We start from the raw sequence: 21,462 nt of genomic DNA on the forward strand, positions 1-21,462 counted from the left end.
ACCATCACACCGCCACCACCTCCAAAGTCACCATCACACTCTCCATCGACACATCACCCTCTCCTGCCACCATCACACCGCCACCTCCTCCAAAGTCACCATCACACTCTCCATCGACACACCACCCTCTCCTGCCACCATCACACTGCCACCACCTCCAAAGTCACCATCACACTCTCCATCGACACACCACCCTCTCCTGCCACCATCACACCGCCACCACCTCCAAAGTCACCATCACACTCTCCATCGACACATCACCCTCTCTTGTCACCATCACACAACTCCCACCTCCAAAGTCACCATCACACTCTCCATCGACACACCACCCTCTCCTGCCACCATCACACCGCCACCACCTCCAAAGTCACCATCACACTCTCCATCGACACATCACCCTCTCCTGCCACCATCACACCGCCACCACCTCCAAAGTCACCATCACACTCTCCATCGACACATCACCCTCTCCTGCCACCATCACACCGCCACCACCTCCAAAGTCACCATCACACTCTCCATCGACACATCACCCTCTCCTGCCACCATCACACCGCCACCATCCTCCAAAGTCACCATCACACTCTCCATCGACACACCACCCTCTCCTGCCACCATCACACTGCCACCACCTCCAAAGTCACCATCACACTCTCCATCGACACATCACCCTCTCCTGTCACCATCACACTACCACCATCATGATCGCCATCAATACATCACATCACATCACCACCACCTCCTCCAGCATCACCATCACCATCATCACTAACGTCACCTTTATCACTGTCACCATCAGTTGTCATCACCATCATCACCACCAGTGTCACCTCACACTAGTTATCACCATGATAACCACCACCAGCATCACTATCACCACCACCACCATGATCATCAAATCACATAACGATCCAGATTCATCCAGGGGTCCTTTCTTGAGAGGCGCCATGATGATCCAGGCTTTGGATCAGGTTGGATCTGGTTAAAACGAAGAAAGAGAAGAGGGCAACCAGGCAGGAGAGCTGCCCTGGCACAGCTGGGCCGGCAGGTGCTCAGAACTTCTGGGACATGTCAACCGTTAACGCTGGGAGATTAGGCTGAAGAAAAGACCCAAGGCCAGCACATGAAAGGCCATCTGGCCACTGTCACCAAGCCCTGGCTTTCATCCCTCAAGCCACTGGCTGCTGAACCCTGTTCCCTGAGCCCCATGTCCAACTTCCCAGAGGGCCTGCAGTTGGGAAGGCCAGGGACATGCTGGCTCTGGACCCAGTCCCAGGCTCCAGCAGAGAGCTCCTCCTCCTCGGGGTCACACCTGGGCGAGAAGTTGAGGAAAAGATGGTTGCAGGCAACAGGGACCTGGAGGTGAGTTTAAGCACAGGAGAGCGACATCAGGGCAGGGTGGTAGCAGTGTGGCCGAAAGAGGATGGGGTGATACGGCCCGTAGGGAGGCTTCTGGACTATTCCAGGCAGGAGTGGCTGCGAGGGGGACCGTGGTGGCAGGGCAGGGAAAATGAGGAATGTTTAGGAGATGAGCTTAGCAAGGCGAAGGTGGGCTGGGCAGAGGTGAGAGGGGACCACAGGGAACCTGGGACACGGATGTCCTTGAAGCCAGCACCAGAAGGTAAGAGTCAGAAATCACCTCCCGCCAGCCCCTGCCGTGTGCCGTGCTCAGTGCAGGAGGCCTGCCCAGCTCTGCCCCAAGTCCATTTGACAGCACTGACCAGGGCCTCCGGGGGCCCCTCAGTCGTTCCTACCAGTTGGGTTCCTCCTGGGACAGACGGCTCACCATCTCCAAAGCAAGGCCACTGCAGGTTGGGCAACGGATCTTCAGAGCGGAGCATCTCACTCTGAGGTGGCCGGTCCCACTCTCCTGTCCCACCTTTCTGCAGTGGCCTCCCAGCCACGGGAGGGGGAGCGGGAGAGCACGTGCCGGTCCTCCACCTCGGCTTTCTTACCATAAAATGATGCTTATGCAGCTACTGTCGCTGGGCAGGGCCGGATCCACCCAGGCGCTGCTCTGCGGTGTTAATGAACAAGACCCAGGGGAATCCGTCCACGGCTGTGTGCAGTCCCCCGGCCGGCAGGACGTGTCACCCACGTGTCTAAGGCCAAGCCAAGAAGCTTCTGCATGTCCCAGTCCAGAGACCTGCCAGGGGATGGGGAGTCAGCGGAGGGCACTCGAACTCCCCAGCCCTGAGGTCAAGATGGTGACTCCCCAGTCACAGGACACAATGCAGTGGAAAGTGGCCACACTGGACTCTGTCCCCAGAGACAACTGGCAACTTCCAACTTCTCTCAGGCTTGCCCTCAGCACCAGAGATGGTCCAGGAGAACGGGAAGAGTCCTGTCCCCACTGGGTGTAATCCCACAGAACTGCCAACGGCCCGGCACCATCACCCACAGCAGCCGCAAGGCGGAAGCAGCCATGTCCACCAGAGACAGACAAGCGCAACGTGGCCAGTCAGCCTCGGAAAAGGAGGACATTCTGGTACATGGAACAGCATGGAAGGACCTCCAAAGCATCGTGTTAGGTGAAATAAGCAAAAGAAAACACACGTGGTGGGATCACAGGCCTCCCTAGAGCTGTCACCGCAGAGGAAGAAGGGGCTGCCGGGCGCGGGGAAGCGGGTGGCGAGCAGAGGCCTGGCTGGAAGACAGCGGTGCTGGCGGTGATGGCCGCGTGGCAGGAATGGACATGCTGGCAGGGGCCGGACTCCTCAAACGGCAAGGTGCTGTTCCCCGCTGTGTCTGCCATGTGTATGGAACATGCTGACCCATGTGATGGAACGAAGTTAGGATGCGCAAACAAGAAAAAGAAAGGGAGATCCCCAACTGCAGCCGGAGGGGAGGCAGCGGCAGAAGCCTGGGCTCACACACCTGGCTGACCCCCGGCCCACACTGGGGCCTAGGAGGCGGTCAAGCCCGGAGCGCCGTCCACGACGCCCAGCAGCTGCATCCCTGTTGGGGCACCAGGAGGGCTGGGCAGGGACAGGAGCCCTGAGAGGGCAGAGGCCTGTGTATACTCGGTGAAGGATCCGCGGTGGGAAGGAACGGGCGCCTGGCCACCCTGCAGGCCGGGCAGAACCCGGAGCGTCGCTGAGCGGAGGGGAAGGGAACCTTTGCTGCCACGGCTTGTGCTCCAGCAGCGTGGAACACGTGGGACAACAGCGCCAGGGTCCTGGTGGGTCTCCTCCCCTCAGGGAAGGGGCGGAGGTCCTGGAGCCAGAGCCCGGGAGACAGGAGAGACAGGCCCGGATACCCTGAGAGGGGGCGGCGCCTTAGGAAGCTTGGGGGTCCCGGAACAGGAGTGTCACCCAGGTCCCAGCTGGGGGCTCTGTGTGCCCGACTGCCAGTCTGCTCCACCTGTATCCTGCGCTCCATGGGGACCCCTCAGGCCAGCTGGCCAGGCCTGCCTCTGCTCTGCTGGCTCTGCCAGGGCACCAAAGCAGAAGACTCACCTGGGGGCAGGGGACAGAGCGGCCACTGCACTGCTCCTCCAGCTGGGTGTGCAGGGGGAGGTCTCTTCCAAACGCACTCGGTGAGGAGGCAGCTGAGCGCTGAGTTCTCAGAACGAAAACGGATGGGCTGGGGCATGAAAGACCCGGGTCAAAGGGGACAGCACTCTGACCTCACATGCAAACACCCCTCCCCTAGCAAGCCAAGTCCGACCTCCTCAAGGGACGGGGGCTGGTGACCAAGGGACAGACCATCCTCTCGGCACACCACGGCTCTCGGGAGGTGCTGAGGTGGAGCAGGAATTTGGCTGTTAACCCCCTTCCCACCATGGCTTCAGAGGCCGTGTAGGGCAGTCAGGGACCACTCCCGGGGAGAACACGCGTCTGCACGGTCCCTGAGGCCACACTGCAGGGGAGACCGCTGCCCGGGGTGGAGGCGGTGGCAACACACATCGTGAAGGTGCTCTGCGCGCCGACTGCTCCGCACAGGACATGAAGTCCGGGTTGCGATACGATTGAAAGAAAAGCGACCCCAGAGCAGAACTCACTCAGGCCCCTGCCTGGAGACACGGCTGCGGGCAGTGTGCATGGCCAGCTTGGCCTGCGGGTCCCTGGGGGCCTCTTGGTCAAGAAGGTGCCCTTGACAAAATCTGCCTGTTGGGTCTGACCCTGAGCAAGGGCAGCAAGTTCCCAACCCCACGTGGCTACTCGAGGCCCCAGACTCTGGGGTCTTTTTTCTTTTAGATGTTGACAGACCTTTATTTTATTCGTTCATTTATTTATATGCGGTGCTGAGAATCTAACGCACTGCCTCGCACATGCTAGGCAGGCGCTCTACCAGTGAGCCACAACCAGCCCACTCCGGGTCCTCCTTGCGGGTCTCACTCCTCACTCCCCACAGACCACCAGGTGACCACGAGGCATTGTGAACACTTCACGCCAGCGCTGTCCAGACCAAGCCAAAGCCAAGCCCCACTGCCCAGCTGCACTTCTCTTTCCAAGGAGCACATGCACAGCCAGCGCAGAGACAGCGCGTCAGGGGTCCCACCAGGGGGCCTCTCGAGTGGAGGGAGGGGTGGAGGGAGGGGCGGAGGGAGGGCAGAGGCAGTGGCAGGAAGACCAAGGGGCAGCAGGGTCCTTTCTACCCAGAGAGTGGGCAGCTCACGTATAGATAAGAGCGCTGCCACCCAGGAGCTGGGAACGTGGAAGTGACTTGATGTTTCAGGGCCTCGATTTCTTCATCTGCAAAGTGGGACGAAAAGGCCTCCTGGGGTGGAGCAGCCGCCTCTGGCACCTGGGGCTGCCCCTCCCTGCTGTGGACCAGGAGAACCATGCCCAGAGGTGCCCAGAGGAACTGGGCACTTGCCACTCCCAGGGCAGCGCTGGGGAAGCCGAGGCCTCTGCCAGGGAGCCTGACCACTTCTGCTCCCTCACCGGGCCTCAGCTGCTCCTGGACACCTGCCACATGCAGGGACTGGGTGCTCTGGGACAGTGTGGGGAGGCGGATGGGAGACACTGGCGCCCCGCAGTGGGGTCCGGCGGAGGTGACGGACACCTGCACGCTCTGCTCTCACACCTGCCACCAGCACCCGACGGCCATTGCAGACACACTGACAAATGACCCCCTGATTTTCCATGGAATGTTCATGGATCCAAACCAAGGCACCTCTCAGCCCTGGAGGAACAAGTGGCCTCATAAACAACCTGCATATGGCACCTCTGTGGCCAGGTCCACACACCTGCCCAGTCCTGCCAGGTGTCCAGGGCTGCAGGACAGGGGTCGTGTGCGGGGGCAGTGCTGCCTGCGTGGCCCCCGCTCAACCGAACTTGCAAGAACAGTGGGCATCACGGGACAGAAATGGGGCACGAGACAGGCTCCCAGGCAGGACAGCAGGGACGCATGCCTGAAGCTGGGGTGCTACCCCGCTGGGTGTGGGAGCCGGGTGCACCGAGGCGCACGTCCCCAGGCAGAGGGACAGCGGAGAACAGCTGGGACAGTTCTTCCAGGTTGAGGCCGAGATGGGGAGGCAGGGGCCACCTCCACCGCCTCGCTCACCTCCCCACTGCTGCGGCTGCAGCCTGCTACATGGCACGGCCGAGAAGGCGACCCGCAGCTGCCATCGCCCTCCTGGGCGCATGGCCCACTGTTCCCTGTGGGCAAGGGCGGGAAGGGGTACAGGCCCAGGGCCTTGCAGGAGGGAGCGTCCCAGCAGGAGGGAGCCCCTCTCACCCCACCTGTGAGGACAGGAGGCTGCCGGCTTCCCCTCAGCTGGTCACTGGCACACTCTACCCCGCAGGAGACCGCAGGTCCACGCACAGTAAAAAGAAAGGGTCACGTTGGTTGGGGGACTGTGGCCATGGCTTCTTTACGCCTTCCAGGGGCAGAGCTGGAGTCGGGACCAAGGTCCCCAACCAGGGCAGAGCTGCCTGAGCGCAGGCAGGGCGACATCAGCCTGAACCACCCAGGTGGCCTTAGGGGTTGCCTGAGCCCCCCGCCGGCATCCAGGACCAGGAGGATGCACCCCAGTCCTACCAGCCCTGCCCCAACGCTGGTCAGCCTGACCGGGGCCGGTGCCCCACATGGGTGGCCACCAAATGCATCACCCCATAAGCCCGGGGACACGTCCAGGAGACAGGAACCTCTGAGAGGTGTCTCCTACCCGAGGAACTGACAGACACCATGGATGTCCGAGGGACAGGAGGAGCCAGGCCCCAGGCCTGTGCCTTCAGCCCCAGCCCACTTCCTGTCCCGCCAGCAGAGACCTCAGTGCCACAGCGCACAGGCACACGAGGCGCCAGGTGTGTGATAAGGTGGTGCGGGAGAGGAGGACACTGGCCGCCTGACCCTGGCCTGGCCCCACAGGCAGTGGGCCCTGCAGGCAGTGGCTCGGACCCTGCCTGGCTTGCTCCCTGGACTGGGCAGCCCACCCCACTCTTCACACCCACGGGCTGGACCTCGCCTGTTTCCACTCCACCTTCACCCTATGAGGAGGTGGTCGCTTCATCCCCATTTTACAGATGCAGAAACCAACTCAAAGACCATGGACTTTTCCCCAATCTGCTCCAGGGCAAAAAGAGGCTGCAGCCAGGGCCCAGCCACTCCGAAATCACCTGCAGTTCAGTGACGCGCTTCCCCACCCGCAGGCAGGTGCTTGTCACCATCTGCCCGTGTCTGGAGGGGCCTTGCTGACCCAGACGACCTCAGGCTGATTATATCAGCAAAGACCCTCTTTTCAAAAAAGGTTGCATCCTGAGTTTCCAAAAGGACAGAGTTTTGGGGGACACTGGTCAACCCAGTGCATCTGCCAGACTAGAGTTGGGGGAATGGGGCTGTTGGGGTGCCCAGCCATACAGGACACTGTGGGCCCCCTCATGGGTGTGTCCCAACAGCTGGAGCAGAGTGACTCAGGCTGGAACTGCTGTCCTGAGGGTGTCATGGCTTTACTCTCTGAAGCTGACACCTGGAGGCTACTCTGAACGCTGGGAATCAGGAACATCCCAGAAAATCTGGGTCTTGCCCCAGTAGGTGGCTCTCCAGAGTGGAGAGTGACGTTGGCCTGTGCGGCAACGTGTGTGCCCTTTGGAAAACCAGCCAGCGGAGGGCTTCACCCTGACTCACCCTCATTCGGTAGCAAAGAAAGGCTGTTCAGAAGCAGGACAGATGGAAGGAGGAACAGGCAGCCGCTGGCCTTCCACATGTCCCTCCAGCCCTGCAGGGACTCGGGGCTTCCCATCCCACCTCCCAGGAGCTGCATGGCTGCCACAAACTGCCCAGCTCTGTTGGACTCGATTTCCTCATCTGTTAACTCTAAGTTCAGAAAACACAGTCCCCGCTGAAACCGCAATGTGTCGCTGAGCTCTCGGCTGTCAGGACATGCCCGTGAGGAGGCCACGGTGTCTGGCATGGCCGGGCACCTCAACTGCCCACCGTCCCAGCTCCAGCTGGGCTGGGCAAGGCCAGCTCCCACTGGCAGGTGCACTGAGTGGACCAGGGTCCCCGAACTCCACCCATCTGGAAATTCAGGATGCGACCTTATTTAAAAACAGGGTCTTTGCAGATACGATTAGGTTGCAGTCAGTCGGGTCAGGGGGACCCCACAGACACAGAGGCAGACGCTGAGGGAAGATGGCCAGTAGAAACGGAGGCAGAGCCCAGAAGGATGCGTCCACAAGACAAGGGACGCCAGGAGCCCCGACGCTAGGAGCAGCGGGAAGGCCACTCCTCCAGAGCCTTCGGAAGGAGCACAGCCTGCTCACGTGCTAATTCCAGACTTCCGGACCCCAGAAGGTATGAGGGCTGTCCGAAGCCCCGTTTGTGGTCTCAGGAACTGGCTCAGCAGAGGACAGTTGCAGCTGGGCAGGGCCCTGTGCTCAGGAGCAGCCGCGCCAGGCGGGAAGGGGCCCAGCCTCCTCCTCTCCCGGGCTGCCTCCCTCGCCTCGGAGGTGCCTGGCCACACTTCCCCAGTCCCACTCACAAGCTGCAGATCAGAGTTACACACGTCCACACTTCTGCTAGCCGTCGACCAATTAGTATCATCACGAGAAAGAAGTCCAGATAAAAACGCCCCAGCCCAGGCGTGCAGATCAGCATGCCTGCCAGGGGGCTGGCCCTGTGGGGCACTGGCCATGCGCCTGCCCCACCTTCCAGGCCCGGCCACGCTCCCCTCCACACTGGCTCCTGCCAGCCAGCAAGGTCCTGGCCCCCAGCGCCGTGTTTACCTTTTCCATCAATTAAACAAAGCCGAAGAGAGGCGATCACAGCCTCAGGAAGGCGGGTGGGAATGTCCCTCCCTCCAGTCACCAAGGTGGGGGTGCGCGGGGGGATAAATTACTGCCCGGTGAGTCCGGCCGCGCCGGGATGTAATAAAATGTGTTGCTAAGATACAAGTACCAAGAAGTTCATTAAAGGACACTTTAGACCAGGCTGCCAGACTCCTCTCCCTTCCAAGGCAGCTTATTTGGTACCGTCCCTTGTGTTTGTAATTAGATCCCCAGTATGAGAGGCTGCGCGCCCCATTCAGGTCCGCTCGGCGAGCACATTAATAAGATAACTTCAACGAGACCCTGGTTCGGGCCAGGACGTGGGGAGGGCGGCGCTGCAGGACAATTTCATACGTGGAAACAGATCTGAGCTCCGCTTAGTTTTCTGAATGGGAGACAATACCTCAGAAGAAACCCAGCAGCTCCCTGGTCATGCAACCTGGGGGCTCCGTCTCCCACTGGACTGCAGAGTCCACGCCCTGGGACCCAGGACGATACTACAAACTCGAGTCCATGGCCTTTGAATCTTGGGGATTATCACGGAGCCCAAGTATCTGAAAATCTCAAGGCTGCTATCTTAGCAGTTCCGGGCTGGACCCACCAAGTGATGGCCAGTCCTAAGTAGCCACCCACGTGGTGGGCAGGAGGAGATGGAGGGCTCACTGCCAACACTATGGAGCTACCAAGGGAAGCAAGGCCAGAGGAGGGACGTCAGAGCCTACACACGAGGTCAGGGTGGCTGCCCACCAGCTGGCCCTGAAGGAGGACACAGCCAGGGCTCAACATGGTGCAGGAAATGTGGCAGGGAGCTTGGGTGAGTCACATGAGCCTGCAGGAGTGTCCCTTTTGGCTGCACTGTCCTGACCACTCACAGACCAGGAGACCCCACGGGCACCGGTAAGCAGGCTGCCCAAGGCCGTGTCACGTGAGCTGGGGAGAGGCTGAGTACACCCCTGCTGCAAAAGACCGGGGTCCCCAGGCTGGCAGTGGGCGGCCACAGAACCCTTGATGGCCACAGGGTTCCTGAACCCAGAAGCTCAGCATGCGGGAGGACCCCGCTGCCCCTGGTCCCAGTGCAGCTGGGGCTGCTTCTCCTTCAGGCCCGAGCAGTGGCTGTGCGGGCAAAGGCCTCCGAGAGCCAGCTCAGGGGCCAGCCTGCGGGACTCCCGCCAGCAAGCACTCCCGCTAGCTGCGCCATCCCGAGAAGGGCGGAGCGGCCACGTCAGAGGTCACAGGACCTTGCCACCCTGCTGGTTCTTGGTCTCGCCCTCACGCTCGTGCTCCCTGCCACACGAACTGTCACCGGAAGCACACGCCATTTCCTCTGCCAGGAACTCTCTTCCCACAGGAGGCCACTGGCTCCCTCCGCTTCTACAGGGCTGTGCCCCAAAGCTGCCTTCTCAGGGAAACCTCCTTGTCACCCACCTACAACCGCCCCCGCCACGCACCTCCCCTGCTCTGCTTCTTGCCAGGGTCCCTGCCACCCCGCAACCTCCCGCATTCGTTTACGATGCTTCCATACCTGTCTCCCCCTCTGCCTGGGAGCACCCCTGCCCGCGGCCAGAGCCCAGCACAGAGCAGGCGCACGTGCCCTTCTCACCAGGCAATCTCTCTTGGACACACAGAACCGCCCAGGCCTGGGGAGCAGGCCTAGGGCACAGAGGGTTGTCACCGTGGCTCCCTTTCCGGCTCCTCTGCTGAACATTCTGGGCGACCGTGTCTGGCTTTAAAGCACCAGCCACAGGTGCTCCTTGCGAGATCCTTCCACAGGCCACGGCTGCCACCTTCAGTACCTGCAGCTCTGACAGTCTCCAGGGCCTCTGGCTTTGTGGTGGCCCAGCGACTGTCTCCTCACTTCCCCTGCCAAGCCAGGACAAGCTCCTGGGGACCTACTTGCAGTGGAAGCTGGGAGATGGACAGCAGCGACCTGAGCCAAGAGCCCTGCAGCCGCGGGCTGTCGGGTGGCAGTTCAAGAGATCACCCGGCGCGGATCTGCGGGGTGTGCACCCCCGCCGGGGCACACTCCTCGCGGGCGAGCGTTGGTGGTGCTGACTGTGGGCACCGCTGCCTGTCACTCGTGAGCTGCATCCCCATTAACTCTAGATCACAGCACGTACACGCACGTGTCCTTAATCACACTTCCAAGTTCACTGCACTACAGACTGGCTGTCTGCCTGAACAGCAAAGAGAAACCCCTCTCCCTCCCCTTCCCTGCTCCCCTGCCCCAGGCCCTGCTCTTTCCTGGGGCTGAGGGCCTCTCCCAGCCCGGCACAGTGACAGCCTGCAGACCCCCCTGCCGCTGTACTTAAGACCCCAAAACGCAGGCAATATGCCCCAAAGGCGACTGCCCCATTATAGCTGTTGGTTCCTCTTGCCTCTGGGGGTTGACTGCCCCTCATAGCCCACAGGGGGCCTCGAGCAAGCAGAAAGATGTGCACCTGGATGGGGCGGGGGGCAAATGACGTGCAGGTCCTCCTCTGCTGTGCCCAGGACACACAGACCCCGACATGGACCCATACCAAGGACCAGCACTGATTCCGACTCAACAGGTTTCACAAGCAGATGATTCCCAGGGCAGGCGGCTGGGGCAGGCGGCCGGGGCAGGCGGCCCTCTCTTACTTGTACAAATCGGAAGTCACCTGCTGAGTGACAACCACTCTGAAACCACTAGAATGTCACCAGGGTCCCTTCTTGGTGGCCCTGCTGTTGGCACACAAGGACATCCCTTGCAGGACCCAGACCTCTCACACCGGGCCATGCTCCAGGAAAGCAGCTTTCAACAGAAACCTCCAGCAAACTGAATCTTGCTGTGCAAATGAACAGGAGGCTTTCCCTGAGGCCACAGTGTGACACCTGGTGGAAGATGAGCTCTGGCCCTGACTTGACGTCCCTGCCCCACAGCCACGCGCTGCCTCCGAAGCCACTGGCTCCCTCGGAAGCCACGCCTGGCCCTCGCCTAATGCTGGCGCATCAGAAGTCATCCGCGAAGCCTGGACAACACGTGCCCTCAGCTCCCACCAAATCCCAGCCTGGGGCCCAACCACATTCTGGACACTGCAACTCCCAGGTCTCTGTCCCAACAAGAAGCTGCGCGGGTCTCTGCTTTCCCACAGCAACACTGCCTCTGGCCCGCCGGCCTCCTGTGTCCCATATGATGTTCCCAAAGCGCGTGGATGACGGCTCCTTCACTCAGCCGCTCTGCTGCGCCACAGGAACACACCCAGCCCAAGGGACATACATCCCCAGGACGACCCTGCCTGACAGGCAGCTCTAGGAGACCAGGACCCAGCCAGGCCGGCCCCTCTGCCCTGCTTCAGGATGAGGGTTCAACTCGACCCTGGGCAAAAATGTGAAAGTCCTCAGCGGACGCAGCCCTTCCTACTGCACCTCAAGACCCGCACAAACGTCAAGCCGAAAAATAAAACGATTATGTAAAGCACAGCCCAAGCGAGACCGCGAGGGACGCCTGCTATTGGCAGGCAGGGGCCGTAGCCAGAGCGAAGCCGCATCAGCAATTTCTCCCCACTCGCTGGAGACTGCTACCACTGAACAATAAGAAACTGCCAATAAAAAAATCTTAAGGAAGCATATTTGTTCTGTTGGAGAATAGAGGCCACTTCAAAATGAAATGAAGCCTCCACCTTAATGCATAAAATCTCAACACCAGCAACAACCAGAGGAGAGGACGGCAGCACCCAACACACCCTGGGGCTCGGCCAGGGCGCGTGGCAGACGGGGCTCACTGCCCAGGCCTGGGGCTGTGCTCGGGGGCAGCCTGGCTCCTGCTGGTGGGGCCTCACACCGCGGTCCTCCCTGTCCCCAGCCTGCCACGTGCTCCTCAAGTCTGTGCTCCAGGGAGAGGAAGAGACTTGGCCCGGCCTCCTCAAAGTTGCTTCCACTTTCTCCTTGGGGGTGACTGACCCGCTGGGCTCTGCTCCCACACTTCCACCGAGCACTGCGGGCAGCAGAGTCCACGCCCAGCTCCACACCACCTAGCATTAGCACTGCTGCTCCTCCCCAGCCGCCTGCTGCAGGGTTAAGAGCCCAGAGCCCAGAGCCGGAGGCCCACAGCGGGGTCACCTCGATGGTCACTGGACCTCACTGGGCTTCGGCCTCTTCCCGAGCAGAACAGCAATCAGCAGCAGGCCTTCCGCAGAGGGCCTCCGAGGGAAACCCCGGGGTCAGCAGGTGGTCGAGTCACACTCGCAGAGGACGCAGAGGCAGGGCTCTCTCCTGGTGCCATCTCCCTAACCCTCCTGTTGCCTCTTTAAGATCGCTTCTTGGGCATGAACCACAGCTAAGCACTGTGCTGACGGGCAACACGATGCTATTCCTATTTTACCCGTAAGGAACCGGGGCCTCTGAAGAGGCGAACCCTGCCCAGGTCAGAGCTGCCGGGGACGGAGCGGCGTCCACCTGGGCCTATCTGGCTTAAGGCCTATGCACAGACCTCTTTGTTACAGGCCTCTCCAGAAAGCCCAAATGGCACTCTCCAGGGGCTGTCTCCAGGGCACAGACACTGGGGCCCACGCCCAGCACTGCATGTGACCAGGTGACTGAGACTCTGCTTCTCATCCAGAGCCTCCACTGCTGAGGCAGGCCCCGTGGCAGCCACACGCTTCCCCGGATGAAGCAGGAAGCAGCCACGTTTACCTCTGGTTTGCACGAGGGAAACAAAAAAGGCGCCGACCCCAGGATCCGGTTCCTGAGACAAAGGTGTTCCAGCAAAACTCGCTGAAGCACAAGCTGATCAGAGGGCCAGCAGGTCAAAGGAGGCACCTCTGGGTCTCCCAAGTTGTCATCAGCTCACTGAAAAGTTCAGCCCCAACTGAAATCAGGTGCCCAGCGGTGACAAGGTGTGTGAAGAGGTGAGATATCAAAGTGAATGCTGCCTCCAAGGCTTCCCCAGGGACAAATGCCACCCTCCTTGGAGCTGTCCCACAAGCCCCACAGCGCATGCCATCCCCTCTGCTGCTGGTGGCCAGGTGTCTCGCGACAACGTCTGGCTGGGGGACGGGTAACTGGAGACAACTGCACCGAGCACTGAGAACACGCCTATGAGCAGAGACCAGGGGAGACGTCTGCAGGAGTGAGGTGTCGCCATCACAAACCGAGTCACCCACCCACTCCACGTCCCCAGAGTGCTGGGAGCTAGGCTGGTGTTTCCAGATCAAGCTGAGCTGCTTCCAACAGACGTCCACAACACTAACACTGCAGGTGTGAAGGGCAAGTCCGGGAGTGTGAGGACCACGACATGACGGTGTGCACAGACAGAGGGCAGCCCAACACTGAGGCCTGATGCTGATGGCGTCCACAAGCCAGGGGGCAACAGCGAGGGGGACCATCCCATCCGAGCTACCACACTCAAACCTGTGCCGATCCTCCCAGCACGCGTGTCTTGCTAGTATGACAAAAACTTTCTTGAAGCAGAACGCTTCTTATCTCCTCTGTGGTACAGAAACAACAGGCTGCTGATCACTGCCTTCCTGGTAACGTCTCACTTTAGAGCAGGAGAATGGTAATTTTGTGACTTCAAAAACAGCTGATGCTTCCTCTCATTTTAGTGACATAATCCTGGAGTTTATTATGGGCAATAAAAATAAATACAAAATAAAACGTAACTAGGTACATCTAACATAGATGTGTGTACTTTACCATACACGTCTGTTCTCTTTAGGCAGTTACCCGCCCAGTCACCCTGGAGGCTTCGGGAGCTGTGCCCCACAAACTTCCTGGCTCGGGAAAGGCAGGAGGAGGTCCCCTGCAGTCCCTGCCGCCCCATCTCGCCTCATGGTCACTGGCACTCCGCAGCCATCTCTAACCCCCTGCTCCCAGACGCCACGGCCATGGATCCTGCACCCTCCAGCTCACCTGCTTGGGGTTGGGGGCTCGGCCTCCTCCACTCTCCCCTTGGGATCTACCTTCCCACTTCACATGCCTGCCTGTCCCGTTTGCACCAGCTGGGAGCTGGTGCCCTCACTGGGGCCACCATTCACTGCATGCCTACTGCAGGCTGGAGCTCCCCTGGGACCACACGTCATCACCGTGGACCCTCACACTCCTCCCCACCCTGAAAACACGGGGAACAATCCCGGACTGATTCTGGGCAGACCCCCGGGGCAGCGTGCGCACGGTCAAGACAGCCAAGCCAGGCGCTCCTCAGAGGCAGGGCGGCACTCGGTGTCGGGGACCTGCTAAAAGCACCAGGAGGGCCCCGCTGCCAGGTTAAGGAGTGTGGTGGAGGCTCCACTGCCCCAGCAGAGGACAGGCAGCAGCAGGGCCCTGGGTTCCGCCCAGAGAGCAACGGGAACCCACTTGAAGATTGCGGGCAGGAAGCAGAGTGATCACATTCTGATTAAGACACTCACTCTGGTGAAGAACACACTAGAAAGAACACAAGATTTAGCACACTACTATTAAAAGTCAAAAGGTGGAGCCCGTTCGAACATCCATTGATAGGTGAATGTCTTCTACCCACAGGAGGATCATTCAGACACCAAAAGGAACCATGTACTGACACGCGCTTCAACTGGGGAGACCTCTGAAGCCTCGTGGTAAGTGAAAGAAGTGACACGGAGGATCCTAGCGTGTTGTCGATTCCCAGTGGGAAGTCCACAGCGGCCCCTCTAGAGAGCAGGCGTGCACTCTCCGGGGCTGAGGAGCACGGCAGTCAGACGGTTTCCTTTCTGGGCGTTAAACACTATGAAATGGATGCGGACAAAGTGCCCAGAAGTGCAACAGCTCCCGAATAGTTTGCTCTCGATAGGTGACACACAGTTCGCATGTGCCAGTTCACAAAACTGTTCTGTCCTCCTTTAAGTTGATACAGTGAGGCGGCTGCTGCCGCCTTCCCAGGGTGGTGGGGGCACTGAGGAAGTGGGGCTCAGGCGGAAGGGCACCAGGCAGCTTCAGTGGGTGAAGCTGAGTGGTCCAACTCCACACTCTCGCCCACAGAGGGTGAAACGCGGAGCCTCTGGAGTTGGCATTAATTGGTCTCTAACCTTCGATAACAATGCTGCTTCAAGCAGGAAAGGGACCCTGGAGAGGAAGAGTAAGCCTCACCTTCCTGAGGGGAACAGGCCTGGGGGAAGAGCTTGGAAGAGACCGTCTTTTGACAAGCGAGACCCTCTCGGAGGGCAGTGCTCCGGGAATAAGCGGCTGCAGGCTTCACTTGGTGCAGCCTTCTAGGCGGAATCCCTCTGTGCTCGACGTGACTAGTGAATCATGCCGAAGACACGATTTAGTGCCCGAGGGAGCGCCATATACATACCGCCTTTCAAGAAGACAGATTTTTATTGCTGTGCTGGAGCACAGCCCCTTGGAACCCAGAGTCCATCAAATGGATGGATGGGGCAACGCACAGGCCCCAAGTTCACCTCCAGGGTCTCTGGCAAGTCTACACAGACGTGGACTCAGGTTCAAACACAAGACTAACTCTGGTCAAGCTGGACTGTGTGAAGTCAGGTCTGGAGATGCCACCTCACAAGACATCCAAACACTGCGCTGAGGACTCCAAAAGGGGGGGCGCCTCCAGTGTTGACGGGTCTGTTATTTACACGAAGTGCTTGTTGCTTGACAATTTAGATAAAAATGTTACTGCCTCTCTGCATGTGCTGCAGATTCGTGGCGTAAAACCACTGGAGCAGCTAATGGAGTCTTCACACATCACATCTTGTTAAAGAAGAGGGGCCTACCCTCACCAGACGCAGCCCAGCAGTGAGGGGCAGGCTACCCCAAGCAGAGCCTGCCTGTGTCCCCCACCAGAGCTGGGCTCTGACCAACTCCCCATGCCCTTCTGATTGCCCACGAAGAAAACATGAACTCCTTTTTCAGACAGCAGGGACCTATGACACACAGCTTTCTGTTTAACCCCTGAGCCCCCAGTGATGAGAGGAAAACTGGACACGATTTATCTGTTCACTTCTGACCAACAAGCTACCTGATTTGGAGTCCCTTAAACACACATCTGAATGTCTAAAAGTAACTGAAAACATTCCAGTGCTAAAGGGCACCAGTGGCCCTGCAGACGGCGCTGCTGTTTCCACCCATGGATGATGGGGTCAGCCGTTCTTTTTACTATCTAGTTCATCATCCTCCGCACGTGCACTTTTAATTGAAACTTAACCTTTATATCTGATACTCCAAGTGGGGGCAGCACATACACAAAAAAAAAATCTCCGGAGGTGGTGAGATTTTTTTCCCCCGAGTAACTATAAAGGAATTCTACCTTTAATTTCATGTTGTTAAAAAATCAATTATGACATGTCAGCTTTTTCACCCCTACTCCCACATTTTGGCTCCTCCTGGACAAGTTTTGGGGTATCCAACCAGAGAGTCTCTTCAAAGCTCTAGCACAGCCCAGTCACCTCCAAATGTGTACCTCCACCTTTCCCAGGCCAAGCTGCCAATCACCACGGAAGTCTCCGAGGAGAGAGGGAGGGGGTAAATGTTAAGTCCACACAACTCAAGGCATCAGTGACCTCTGAAAGATGCAACAGCCAGCTAGGGAGAGAGAGGCGGCTTGATTAGCATGCTGAACCTGGCCTCAGCCCCCTCCCCTCCCTTTTATGAGCCCTTGTTATATAAAATGCCACAAAGGGAACCGGAAAAGGAACACACTTGCAGTTACAAACACAAGTTCGATGGCAGGGTAAACCCTGGCTGCTTACCAGATGTTATTTTTAGTCATCTAAAAGAGAAACATTTTTAAATGGCCAAGGAACAAAAGTTTTCTTGTTTCCTTTCTTTTTAAAAATACACAGGCGCGAGCGCACAAGCGCGCGCGCGCGCACACACACACACACACACACACACACACACACAAAGATGGAGGTGTATTCCTTCATTCGCAGGCATCCTTCCCGAGTTCAAATTTAAAGGCGAAGGCAGCCTGAGTAGGCGAGCTCCTTCCCCCAGTGGCTCCGTCACCTTCGAACAGGATTTTCAAATGTTTCTTTCAGCCTTATCTAAATTCCAGCATGTCGGATAATAAATAGCTACTCATTTACTATCATCATAAAAATTTAAACAGCCTTGAAACAGTTGCTACAATACAGAGGAAATGATCAAACCTAAGCTCGGAAGAGCCACTCCAAATAGTAAAACTATTGCCACGTAGCGCATACATAAAGACATTGTTGCCGTGAAAGCTGCGGGGTTGCTGGCTTCGGTTTTAAATCTACTCCAAGCTTAAGACTCAACAACTTGCCGTTTTATCCAGTGAAAAAGGGGCTTAGTAACCTCAGCTATTACTCCGCACCAGATTTGGTGATGGCTTTTTTTTTTTTTTAAAGAAAGTATCCGATTTGATTCTACACAGTGATTAAACATCTTTGTGCTCTGCGGAGAAGGGTCTTCCAACCCCTCCCCCTCCAAAAATGGCATCGAAGCAATCAAAATGGTAATGCCGGGCCTGGGTCCCCTCCCCCCGCGAACTCCCCGACTTCGCCGGGGCCGCGCGCCGGGCCCCCCTCCGGCGGGAATGGAAGCTTCCACTCCCGGACGGGGGCGCGCAGCCGGGGGGTGGGGGGCCGCGGCACCGGGAGAAAGGGGTTAATGCCTGCGTCCCAACCCCGCCGTCCAGTCGTGCGCCCCCGACCGGGCGCGGACCCGCCGGAACAGCCATCTTTCTTTCCGGTCGCCTCCTCGCCCGCGCGCCCCCTCCCACCACTTTTCAACTTTAAAGACTCGGAAGGAGCACCGGGCCTCGGAGTTCTCCCTCCCAGGGGCCGGCGCCCCGCCAACCGCGTCCTCGCCTCTCCCCGCACGGAAACCCCGCCGGGGAGGGGGCGCCGGCCGCGAGGGGGGAGGGGCGGCCGGGGGGGCCGGCTGTCCAAGTTTGGCGCAGGCGGCGGCGGTGGCATTCCGAAGGAAGCGCGATCGATGGCCAGGGGGCGCGGCGGCGGGGGCGGGGGCGGGCCGCGGGCGGGCGAGGGCGCCGAGGAGGGGCGCCCCCGCCCGCCGCCTCGGAGCCCCGGGAGCGCCATTGGCTGCGCCGCTCAAAGTTCTCGGCTCCGCGGCGGGGAAGGGGCGGGGGCGCGGCGCGGGGGCGGGGGAGGGGCGGCGGGGGGCGGGGGCGCGCGGCCGGCCGAGCTCCGGCGGCGGCATCTGTTCGTGGTGCTGAAACCCGGAGCGCTGAGCTCAGCGCAACTAAGTCACAATGGACAACTTTTCCTCCCCCGCCGAGGCCGCGCGGGGGTTGGCCGCCGCGCCCCCCACCGCGGGAGCTCCGGATGGGTCCCCATCTACCCCTAAGGCCGAGAGACCAAAGTTGGGGCAGAACCGGGGGGTCCCGGGGGCGCCTTTCTTTTGTTCCCGGGAGCTGGCGTCAGATTCCAAGAATAAAAAGTGAAGCCGGCGAAGTGGAGGGGGGGCGGCCGGGGAAGGATTTTAAAGCGAGATCTGCCAGGGACGCCAGAAATCGTTTCCAAGTAGTTTGGCTTCCAGGCTCGAATGACCGCCGCCCTCCGCCCACACGCGCGCCCCGCGTGGGGCCGGGGACGCGGAGCCGGGGAATTTGCACGTTCCAAAAACATGTCCACCAACTCAAAATGGACGCCGGCCTGCCGGCGCCTTTGAGGTGCAGCTTGTCTCTTTCGGCCACTGCCGGGGCCTCGCGCTCCCCCCTTCGTCGCCACGAACCGGCTCTTTCTCTCCCCAGAAAGGGGGGGCGATAACTTTGAGGGCTGGAGACAGGCCCCTGGGGGAGTCTGCGCGTGTGGCGCCCACGCTGGCACTTTTTAGGGTGCTGCCAAAGTGCCCGGCGACCCCTCCCCGGTCCCCCGCCTCGAATGGGGGACAGGCCCCCTCGCTTACTTGTTTGTCGCTGAGCGCTGCGATCCGCGGCTGCCTTTCGTGGAGCTGCTTCTTGAGGTCGCCGTTCTGCAGAAACACGGAGGAGCGGGCTCAGGCCGGCAAGCCGGAGGTCAGGTGCGCCCGGAGCCCCGCGGGCCACAGCACCCCGCCGGGGGCCCCAAGGGGGAGGCCGGCCGCAGAGCGCCCCAAGTTTCCCGGGCCGCGTTCCGCACGCGCCGCGGCCGGGCAGTGCCGCGCGGGGCCGCTTACCTGTGGCTGCCGCCTCATCGGGGCAGCTCGCGGGGCGGGGCGGGGGCCGAGGCCACCCGGCGGCGCGCCCCGAGCCGTGCAAGTTTGCAGGCCGGGGTGCGTGTGCGAGGAGTGTGAGTGTGAGTGTGTGCCGGGGGAGGGGGGAGGAACAAAGAGCCAAGTAAACACGGCGAGTCCGTGTCGAGCAAAGCTCATAAATATTCAAGTCGCGTCCTAATCTCCCCAACACACACACGCGCACGCCGCAAAACCGCTCCGGCGCTGGCCGCTCGCGGGGCAACAATCACCGAAACTACTTTTGCGAACAGTGCAGGACTCCGTGGGGGTAGGGGCCAAAGGGAAGGGCTGGAAGGGGGCTGTCCACGCGTCCCCTCCCCGGGACAAGCTCTCGGAAGGAACCCCTCCCGGGTGCCCTGTCAGGCAGACGCTGCAGCGATTAAGGGAAGATGCTGGGATCGGGTACCGTGAGCCCTCGAGCCCCAAAGAGTGCAGGATCGCGCGGGAGGAGGATGGAGGGGGAGCCAAGGGGACCGAGCCATGCATACCTCCCCAGCCCCGGGACAGGTTCTAGGAAGAGGCCCGTTCCCGGCACCCCAGCCAGGACCCTGCGCCCAGACAGAGAACGCCGTGCACGGGTCGCTCGAGCCTGCACTCTCCAAACCACTCCCCCCTCTACAACCCGCGCCGCCCCCCGCCCCGCCACCTACCTGGTGGCGCGCGAGTTCCACGGTGAGCGCCTCGGGCCGGCTCTGCAGCTCCATCCCGGCAACTTGGGTAGCACTTTGCGCTCACTTTGGTCCCTGCTCCCGGGAAGTTGTGCGGATCAGCTGGGGGCGCGGGACTCGGCGGGGACGGACCGGGCCTCGGAGGAGGGGGGACTCGAACCCCTTCCTCCACAGCCGAAAGGGAGGGGGCGGGTGAGAGGGAAGAACGACGGCCGGTCGCCGCGGCACCGAGCCCGCGGCCGCCCCAACTCCTCAGGCTGCCGGGCAAGTTGCGCCGGGTCCCCGGGCTGCCGGCGCGGCCCGGCGCATGGCCCCCCGGCGCCGGGAGCCCCGCGCAGCCCCGCGCGCGCGCCCCGCCGCCGCCCGCGCCAGCCGCCCGCCGACAGGGACTATATTTCCTCCGGCGCGCGCGCCTGGATCTCGCTGGGCCTCGGCAAAGTTGTGCCTCGGCACGATGCTAATTCGGCAGTGCCCGGATGGAGCGGGCCGGGGCGGCAGGGGGCGGGGCCGGGGCCCGCCGCCCGCCCCGCCCCGCCCCCGCCCCCGCCCCGCCCGCGCGTGCGCACTTCCTCCCCGCCGCGGCCCGGCGCCCCGAGCGGAGAACAAAAGTGTCTGCGGAGAGCCGCGCGAACTCGCTGGCCGGTGGCTTCTGGCTGCGGATCCCCGGAACTGCTCTGACCCGGCGCGCAGAGCGGGTTCCCGTGATGTCCTCCTTCCCGTCCCCAGCTGGGCCCGAGGAAGACGGGGCGCCCGCACCCGCCTCTGCTGGGGCACCCAGCTTAACTCCTGGGTTAACACTTTGGCATGGGAGGGAAAAGGCACGTTTTCTCATTTCTTCTCTCCTGCCGCTCGCTCACTGCACCTTCTCTCCCCCTTCTCCCTCTTCTCCTTCTCCACCTCCTTTTCCTGTTTCATCTCAAGTATCTTTTATCCCCTCCTGTCTCCCAGTGCCCTGTTCTGTGACTTGGGAGACTAAATCAGCCCTGTCGCCAGATTCCCCACCGCCTGATGGCCACCGTGTTGTTTAAGCACTGTGAAAATTGATCTCTTGACTGTGCTTTTAATGATTTTTTTACACTCACAATTAAACTCTCAACAGATGTCCCTGGACTTCTTAAGACAGTTGTTAAAAATCGTAAATATGCCGGGTCAATGTGACATAAAACAATTATAACTACAGCGGCGGAGATCGTATTACAAAACTCCCAGCCCCACAGCCGGAGGTTAATGCCTCCGAGTCAATATCACTGTCGTGGAATTACTATCTCCATCAATTCCTGTCGGAATGTTTTGTACCCTATTGGTAGCACATGGGTATGCTGGAAAGATCCTAAAGAGAAAGGATGCAACAGTATCTCAAAGTAAATATCGAAACTGATAAATAGTTATAACTCCATACATCTCCTGGGCACAAAAATATCCAGGGGCACAAAATCAGCAAATGTTCTTCGACAGAT

At 60.2% G+C, this 21,462-nt stretch overlaps 1 protein-coding gene across 6 annotated transcripts in view; it reads right to left on the reverse strand.

Moving 5' to 3' along the window:
- Phf21b (PHD finger protein 21B) overlaps positions 1-20,316 on the reverse strand; it is a 76,268-nt gene extending 55,952 nt beyond the window's left edge. For 4 of the 6 annotated variants that reach the window (XM_047549136.1, XM_047549134.1, XM_047549140.1 and 1 more), the window contains exons 1-2: positions 19,988-20,316; positions 19,032-19,097 (exon numbers count right to left, since the gene is read on the reverse strand). In XM_047549136.1, coding sequence (XP_047405092.1) covers positions 19,032-19,097; positions 19,988-20,041 — 120 coding nt within the window. In that variant the 5' untranslated portion in view covers positions 20,042-20,316. Of the gene's footprint in view, positions 1-19,031; positions 19,098-19,280; positions 19,391-19,987 lie in introns of those variants that run through there. The other 2 variants (XM_047549135.1, XM_047549139.1) reach the window with 1 other exon arrangement.
- Positions 20,317-21,462: the final 1,146 nt, after the last annotated feature.

This window comes from Sciurus carolinensis, chromosome 4 (assembly GCF_902686445.1).
Source record: "Sciurus carolinensis chromosome 4, mSciCar1.2, whole genome shotgun sequence".
Classification (NCBI taxonomy): Eukaryota; Metazoa; Chordata; class Mammalia; order Rodentia; family Sciuridae; genus Sciurus; species Sciurus carolinensis.